The 9,228-nt window shown below is 33.9% G+C and overlaps 1 protein-coding gene across 2 annotated transcripts in view; it reads left to right on the plus strand.

Moving 5' to 3' along the window:
- Nucleotides 1-2,582: 2,582 nt before the first annotated feature.
- The window catches only part of LOC107687747 (LIM and senescent cell antigen-like-containing domain protein 1), a 10,345-nt gene continuing 3,699 nt past the window's right edge, over nucleotides 2,583-9,228 (plus strand). For both annotated transcript variants that reach the window (XM_016485200.1, XM_016485199.1), the window contains exons 1-6: nucleotides 2,583-2,737; nucleotides 6,275-6,434; nucleotides 6,831-6,897; nucleotides 6,983-7,103; nucleotides 7,350-7,499; nucleotides 7,580-7,730. In XM_016485200.1, coding sequence (XP_016340686.1) covers nucleotides 2,709-2,737; nucleotides 6,275-6,434; nucleotides 6,831-6,897; nucleotides 6,983-7,103; nucleotides 7,350-7,499; nucleotides 7,580-7,730 — 678 coding nt within the window. In that variant the 5' untranslated portion in view covers nucleotides 2,583-2,708. The remainder of the gene's footprint in view (nucleotides 2,738-6,274; nucleotides 6,435-6,830; nucleotides 6,898-6,982; nucleotides 7,104-7,349; nucleotides 7,500-7,579; nucleotides 7,731-9,228) is intronic.

The following is a 9,228-nucleotide window of genomic DNA, read 5'->3' on the forward strand; positions in this document are numbered from 1 at the left end:
ATCTATCTATCTATCTATCTATCTATCTATCTATCTATCATCATCATTGTGGATGTTCAGACACTATGTACTGTAGGTGTAAATATTTGCTCTGACAGTGATTCACTTTGATTATGTGATTATTATCACAAATTATGTGATGAATCATGCTTAGTTCATTTGGTTCAGGTTTATTTGAACATTTTGGTATGATTCATATTTGTTAAAAAAATGCTGCAAACACAAATGTAACTAAATGAACAAATTACACTATAATGGAATATTAACACAAACAATACTCCATATTTTGCATTTACAGGGCCAAATAATTATTTTTATTTTGTATATAATAATTATTGAACATGTTTTGGATATGAAATGAATACGTAATACATTAGATGCTCTTATAACTGATTTTAAAATTCTTTAATGAACGCATCAAAGTTTCTTTGTTATGTCAATATATATTGTACACCCCCAGAGTTGATTTCAAAAACACTCATGAAGAGATCTTGATTCATATCTATATTCTGTATCACAAGCATCCCTTTCACTGCCATATGAAGTGTAAAACCCATCTGTGGGAGCTTATCATGCACATGCCAGAACACAGTTGCTTATTTCATTCAAATCTCAGAAGGCAAAATACAAACTTGAGAAGGACTGACATACCAAGAAATCATAAAAGTGACTGCATGCATGTGCTTATGAATATGCGCTAGCCAAGATGTTATCACCTAACTTTGGTCTGTAATTTCCATTTGATGAATGATTGTCTCTCTCAACACTCTTCTAAAGCAGTGATAACCTTAAGATGAACAGCGTTATGAATCTGTTTATCTCACATCACAGCACAATGTTTGATCAGGCCCGCTGGTGATTATACCTTCTTTAAATAACTCTGAATGTTAATCAGGGAATCGTGCATTTCTCTTACCCAGAACTTCAGATGGACCTTTGCACATCCATGTGTATCCATGGCAACAGCACCCCGGAGGTGATGAATTCAGACAAAGGGCAGAACCCAGAGGTCAAAAAATTATAATGTATAAATGAGAGATTCTAAATCCAGTAACAGATTTTTTGTGTGTACAAAATTATAGCACTGACGCTCTCTCTCGCTCTCTGTGTGTGTGAAGTAGCCTATCAACTGCTGTTTCTGTTTATCATCTTGACTGACTGTTGCTGAAAATGCAAATGATGGCAATGCTTTTTGGACTGCTTACAACGCAAATATCACCTTCAAAAATGAAGTTAAATGGCTTTGTACAAAATACTGGGTGGAAATTATAGGGTATAATAAGCAAAATTATTTTAAGGAAAAAAAAACTATTAAAAGAAAATTCACATTTATTATAATAATGATAACAATAACAATAATAAATGTATATATGTAAATGACATAGCCTATATATAAATTTGCATTTATAACAACAATAATTGCTTTACACATTACAGTCACTGTTGTTGTTGCTGCTATTATTATAAATGTATACACACACACAGACACACACACACACCAACAACAACAACAACAACAACAACAACAACAACAACAACAACAACAACAACAAATACAAATACTATGATTAACAATACTAAAATTCATTGATATATTATATAGCCTACTTTCGCTTATTGTTACCATATAGCATATACGTAGAAAATATTGCAATCTTAATTACTTGGATGTTTCAGTTTACCTACATTTCACACAGGTGTCCTAGCAGAGCAACCACAGATGTATTTCCTCACATTGCACACAACACAGCAAGTTCTTTTTTCTTCATTTTTTTGCAACAGCGTCCTCATGTGGTGGATATGTAATATAAACTGCAACATAGTTTCAAATCTTAACTTTTCACAATGCATGTTGTGAGTATTTGACAAAATAAAACTGTTTCCTGAATCAAGTGAGACGGAAGAAGATTACAGACCCGTAGGCTGAGGATTTTTACTTTAAATTAATGGATTTTGCGCTGTCGCGAATCAATGCCATATAAGTCTCTATTCGATAGAAGTTAGTTAAACAGTGCTGACGTCAGAGGAAGTGTGCAGCTAATTTCTATTGAGGTCTCTAGCCTGTCCACTCCGTTCCGCCGCTTTCACTGCTGTTGCGTATTAACTCAAAACGACCACAAGAGGGCTCATTATTTAGTGAAATTATTTTCATTATTTAAAAAAAAGTTTTTAAATACATTAATGTAGATTTTTTATTAATATACATTAAATGTAGGTACATTTCTTAGAGGTCGTTGCTTTACATATATACTTTGTGTAGTCATTTTACAAAAGTTTAAAGAGCTGTGGCTGAGTGTATGTTACGGAAAATAAAACAGTTGATTTCTGAGCACTTAATATTTCTGATATTTATTATTTGACGTATGACATTTTAATTGTTAATTTAACCATTACCTAAACCAGAAAATATTCTATTCTATTCTATTCTATTCTATTCTATTCTATTCTATTCTATTCTATTCTAGTGCCCAAATAAAGTTTGAAGGTTCTGCATAGCTGTGGAGCTGATCCATGTAACCAATCGGAAGTCCAGCCGAGCAGCACGTGACCTTCCCTGGACGAGCAAGCAGAGAGGACAGTCTGTTTTTCAGAAAAACATCTTTGTTTCAGAGAGAACGAAAAGAGTGAAAAAGCAACAGATCCGAGGGGCGTCTTATGTTGTCGAATAAAATCTGAATCGTCTCTCAGGATAAGCTGTGCTGAAGGGGATGCTGGGGGTGTCAGAGATGACGGGCAGGTACCACGTTTGAAACTGATTTTTAGTTTTAATTAGATATATTATGGAGAAATCTCCAACCATAGATGCTGCAGTTTTATTAATTACTTTATTACCTTACTTCTCTTTCTTTTTTCCACCTTCTCTTTTTGTCTACTGTTAAACGGTTAGAGTGAAATCTGTGTTTTGTTATAGAGGGAAAACTATGAAATGTATTGGTTTGAGATGAGTGCGGATGCTAAGCTAATTAGCCTCCCTAGTGGAGTTTTCCTGGGACACACACACACACACACACACACACAGAGAGAGAGAGAGCTGCAAAGACATTCAACACGCCACATGTGTTTAGATAAGTCCTGTCATACTGTAAGTTAGTTAACTTCCTGTATAATGCATTGTAAGCAAACTAAATACATTATTATTAATTTTATTTAGTATGATTTGTGATATTTTATTTCACAGTGTTTCTGGAAAGCTGTGATCCTCTTCCATATGAAAACATTGATTCTCAGTTGTTTTGTGTAGTCTGTGCTGTTGGGAGACATTCCTGAGCTGGATGCTCCCACAGACTGTCAGATCATCTTGGGAAACTGGATATAATCTGCTTGCTTCCTGAGATGTTAATCTCCCAATTATCATGTCTAAACCGTGTTAGTAAAATATACACTACCATTGAACAATTTTGGGTCAGTAACAATTGATTTATTTGTAAATAAAGTAGTTTTGTCAAACGATTAATTGCATCCAAAATAAAAGTTTTTGTTTACATAATATATGTGCATACTGTGTGTATTTATTATGTATATATAAATACAAACACATGCATGTATATATTTAAGACAAATATGTTATGTTTATATATTAAAATATATAAATGTATATGCATGTAAATATTTTCAAAATATATACTGTATGTGTGTGTATTTATATATACATAATAAATATACACAGTACACATACATATATTATGTAAACAAAAACGTTTATTTTGGATGCGATTAAAGTAATACTTTTATTCTGTAAGGATGAATTAAATCGATGAAAAGTGATAGTAAAGATATTTATAATGTTTAAATGCTGTTCTGTTGATTCCTCTTCATTAAACAATACTAAAGAAAGTATCATGGCTTCTACAAAAATATGAAGCAGGATAACTGTTTTCAACATTGATAATAATAACAAATGTTTCTTAAGCACTAAATCAGCATATTAGAATGATTTCTGAGGGATCATGTGACACTGAAGACTGATTCATCTTTGCCGTCACAGTAATAAATTACATTTTAAAATATATTCAAATAGAAAGCAGTTATTTAAAATTGCAGTAATCTTTCAAAATATCACTGTTTTACATAAATGAAATGATGCCTTGGTAAGCATATGAGACTACTTAAAAAAAACAAACAAACAAAAAAAACTTATAGACCCCAAACTTTTGAGTGGTAGTACATATGAGATTCTGTGTAATATTCAGTTAATTTCAGTTAATATTCTGTGTATATATACGTTTTTTTTATATAAATTCTGTGTATATTTATAAGTATTTACTTGTTTGTGCAACAGGGTTCCAAAGTCTAAGAACACTAGTGAACATTTTAATAGCATTTTTCTAATAAAAAATTTGAATTACATTTGGAATAAAAAGTTAAATTCAAAAACTGAAAATTAAATAATTATTTTTTTATATGGTTTGTTTAGGTTTTCAAACCCCCACTGTATATTCTTCCAGCTGGGAGTGTGTTACAGACATAAGCAAGCCTTCAACACACACACACACACACAGATGGCACAGCTCCCACTTCCTCACACAGCAGTGTGAGACCTCCACTGTTGCTCTGTGAGATCTTGCATTTAATAAGAACTGACATAGAACAGTCTCCATCTCTTTAACACACAAATGATCTATTTATATATCTACAGTTTGTTAGTACACAAGCAGATCTTCTCTGCTCAGCTTCACTTCACCATATAGGGAACACGGCCTTAGAATCATCAGTCTGCATTAACACCGTGCCAGCGGTGAAGGGAATGAGGGGAAGTTGTAAAGACGGCCCATCCCCTAATAGCTACATCATGATGTCATAGAGGAGAAACGCCATGAGTCATTTGAGATCACGTCTGGCAGTGTGACCACAGGCCACGGCAGATTAATTCTGTTTGTGTAAACATTGGTTGCAGTCTTGCCCGGTCACTCTTAAATGGAGAAACTTAATATCTTGTAAAGTGCCAGACAGGCTATGTGGGATTTTTGAGTAGAGAAACATCAGCTTGAATCACTTTCAGGAGCAAGGTGGCAAATTACAATATGATACTGATATCAATTCAATTGAATAATATTCAGTGAAACGCATGCATAATTGTAGAAATTAAATTGTTTTTTATACACTATTTATTCAGAATCTAATTTTTGGGTGAACTATCCCTTTAAACACTGGCTCAGTGCTGTTTATTGGCTAAGCCAATGCCAGTAATTGCAAAACGGGCAATTATCCTCGGATGAATCTATCTGGCCAATATATCATTCTGTAAAAAGGTTTTTTCACTATAATAAAAGATATAATATCAGTTATGTCATAAAAGCAAACATGTTTTTTTTTTTTTTTTAAAGATGAACTTTCATAAATTTTAGATGGCTTTCTAAACATGCGGCTCACTTGTGTGAGATGCGAGCGAAACTGTGATAGATGTCCCTCTGGGCAAAATATGTGTTCTGTGTGAACGGCTTCAGTTGATTTCAGTTTTGACATAAACAAGATCTTCTCCACATTGATGTTGTCTTTGTCTGCAATATTTTGAATGAACAATGCAGCAGTGCCTCTTCTAGTGGTTTCAACTAACAAAAACATTAAAATGCAACGACACTTACATTGTCATCGCATCTTGTGCTCCACTGATAAGGCTGCCTGACGCACACCTAAAATTCGAGTGCAATGTTTTTGCATTCGAATGTGGATTTTTATTTTAAATTCAACAAATATTCGAAATTCGATTTTTATTTTTTTATTTGACCGCTTTAATTCATACATTCACCTAAACTGTCAAACATAGTAATATATACTTCCATTCAAAATTTGGGTTGGTAAGATTTTTAAATGTTTTTCGAAAAAGTCTCTTTATTTGCCAAAGCTGCATTTATTTGACAAAAAATACTGTAAATTCACTAATATTGTCAAATATTGTTACAAAAAAAGGTTTTCTGTTTGAATATATTTTAAATAATTTATTCCTGTGATGCAAAGATGAATTTTCAGCATCATTACTCCAGTCTTCGTTCTAATATGCGGATTTTCTGCTCAAAAACCATTATTGTTCTCAGTATTTAAAACTTGCTGCTTAATATTTTTATGGAAGCTGTGATTTTTTTTTTTCATGATTTATTGATTAATAGAAAGTTCAAAAGAGCAGCTTTTTTACTGTAAATGTTGATAATTTTATTGCATTCTTGAATAAACAAAAATAAATTCTTACTGAAAGAAGCTGACTCTTAATGCTGTGTTAGGTCTATAGGCTCATGGTCACTGCTGTTCATTTCTCCTGACATTGATATGTTTCTTACAGCAACATGGCCAATGCCCTGGCAAGTGCCTCGTGTGAACGGTGTAAAAGCGGATTTGCCCCAGCGGAGAAGATCGTCAACAGCAACGGCGAGTTGTATCATGAACAGTGCTTTGTCTGCGCACAGTGTTTCCAGCAGTTTCCTGAAGGGCTCTTTTATGAGGTACTTGCATTAAACCTGTCATGTAGCATTTAATCTTGAAGCCTAGCGGTTTAAGGGGTAATATCATACATTTCGTTTGTTTTGTTTTTTAGTAAATTATAGACCCTGAGGTCGACTTAGATTTGTTGTGTAATGTTTTTTTGTAGCAAAAACCTGAAATATAATATAAATCTATACATATACTGTATAATATACATATTTGTAAATAATATAAATATCTATTAGTTCAAAAATATATGTATTTTTTTTTTTATTTATGAAAAGGTAGACATTTCTTCAAAGTTCTGGAAGTTACAGTAGTGTCTGCAGGTTGCAATTGTCTGCAATTGATTGACTTTGAGATGTATTCCCATTGGAGCTGATGTTATGTTTGATTTTTCTCCCTTCTGTCCATAGTTTGAGGGAAGGAAATACTGCGAGCATGATTTCCAGATGTTGTTTGCTCCCTGTTGTCACCAGTGTGGTAAGAGACGCACACGCACAAACATATGAACAGGTGATGTTATTGACTATGCTAATTGTGAATTGTGTCCCTCCTATTCCCACAGGAGAGTTTATAATTGGGCGTGTGATTAAGGCCATGAATAACAGCTGGCACCCTGACTGTTTCTGCTGTGATATCTGCCAAGCCGTGCTCGCCGATGTTGGATTCGTCAAGAATGCCGGCCGGTGAGTTTACAGCCAATGAGGGGTGACCGTGAACATGGGACTGACAGGCTGAATGCGTTCAATTGGTCTATGATCAGCTTTCATTTATGAATGATCTTAAGCAATTCTGATTCTTAAACACAGGTTATTAGTCCTACCAACCAGAATCATCCTTTTGAGATGTTCTTTAGCTTAACTGGTTGCATATGGAGCCAAATCACCATTCGAGCATTCTGATTGGCTGGTGTGCATTTCTGCTTTTTCCAGCCATCTCTGCCGTCCATGTCATAACCGCGAGAAAGCTCGGGGCCTCGGGAAGTACATCTGTCAGAAGTGTCACGCCATCATCGAGGAACAGCCCCTCATTTTCAAAAACGACCCCTACCATCCCGACCACTTCAACTGCAGTAACTGCGGGTCAGTACGACACTAAATGATTCCATCTGCTGTGTCCATTTACTGAAAGTGATATTAATTTGAGGTTGTGTGTTTTACAGTAAGGAGCTGACCGTCGACGCTCGCGAGCTGAAAGGGGAACTCTACTGCCTCCCCTGCCATGATAAGATGGGCGTGCCGATCTGCGGAGCCTGCAGGCGTCCTATTGAGGGCCGTGTGGTCAACGCCATGGGCAAACAGTGGCATGTTGAGGTCTGTGTATTTTATTTAGATTTTTAAAATTATGTTCAACATAGTGACAGTTCTAATACAGTGTGCACAATAACTTTTCTGAAAATATAGTTAATTACGGATGTTAGGCGATACAAAAAAACTGCATGTTTATTGGTCAGAATTGCTGCCTTGGCAAGAAATTAAAAAAACACAATTGGCTATGTCTTAAGTGTATGTAGGCAGATCTGGACATGGGATATCAGTTTTGTTTATGAAGCCTTGCAGTACAATAGACCTGCCACAGTCTATTATGATTGTAATAGTAATCAAACAATAATATAGGAGAAACCGCTCTCACCTGGATAACTTTAGTACCTCAATTAAACTCTCTGCAGTCAAACTGCATCAGATCAGTATTAATGTGTATTATATAATAATCATGCAGTGAAAATTATGCCAGATAATTTATTTTATTAGTCATATTACACTTTCTGGATGTTTACTTGAATACTTCAGTAATCAAGTACTAAAATTCAAGCACATAGTTCTATGTCTTTGTGTTTGTTTTATTTGTTCTATTACTTGTAATTTGTTCTTTATTAGTGACTGCATACCTAAATAATTGTTTGAAAAATTAAAACACTTACAAATAGTGAAATATAAAGGTTTCAAGCTTTTGTCGTATTTAGTTTGCAAATATTTTATTGATATTTAATTGTTTATTTAAAAGAGTGTGTTTTAAAAAAAATGGAAAGCTTATTTTTTGCTGTGCTACTAAAATGCTTTTGACTCTTGAAATGTTGATATTGTGACAGTCCTACACATAATTAAGTATTTTTTTAATTATTACAAAATAAAACAATATATATGATATGGTATGGCTGATGATATGGCTTTTAAAGAAATTAACTTTTTTATTCATTAAGAATACACTAAACTGATCAAAAGTGACAGTAAAGGCATTTATAATTTTTCAAATTAATGCTGTTCTTTTGAGGATGCTTTGTTCAAAAGTCTCACAGTTTTCACAAAAAATATTAAGCAGTCAACTGTTTTCAACATTGATGATTATAAGAAGTATTTCTTGAGCAAATCAGCATATTAGAATGATTTCTGAAGGATCATGTGACACTAAAGACTGGAGTAATTATGCAAAAAATTCAGCTTTGCCATCACAGGAATAAATTACATTCTAAAATATATTACAGTGGAAATCACTTATTTTAAACTGTAATAATATTTTACAATACTACTGTCGGTTACACTTTACTTGAAGGGGTGTGCATAAGACTGACATGACACCTTCATAATCATGACATGACGCATACATAATCATGACATGACGCATGTCATGAATATGAAGGTTTTTTATGCAAGTTGATGACAACTGTCATTAAGTGTCATTCGCTCAGTTATGTAATTTTTAATGCAAAGATGACATTGTTTGAGATGTCTTTGTTATGGGCTATGGTTAGGGGTAGGGGTAGGGTTAGGTTAGGGTTAGGTCAAATAATGTCATATTTGCATTAAAAATTAC

The sequence above is a fragment of the Sinocyclocheilus anshuiensis genome, unplaced genomic scaffold, assembly GCF_001515605.1.
Source record: "Sinocyclocheilus anshuiensis isolate Anshui unplaced genomic scaffold, SAMN03320099.WGS_v1.1 scaffold165, whole genome shotgun sequence".
NCBI lineage: Eukaryota > Metazoa > Chordata > Actinopteri > Cypriniformes > Cyprinidae > Sinocyclocheilus > Sinocyclocheilus anshuiensis.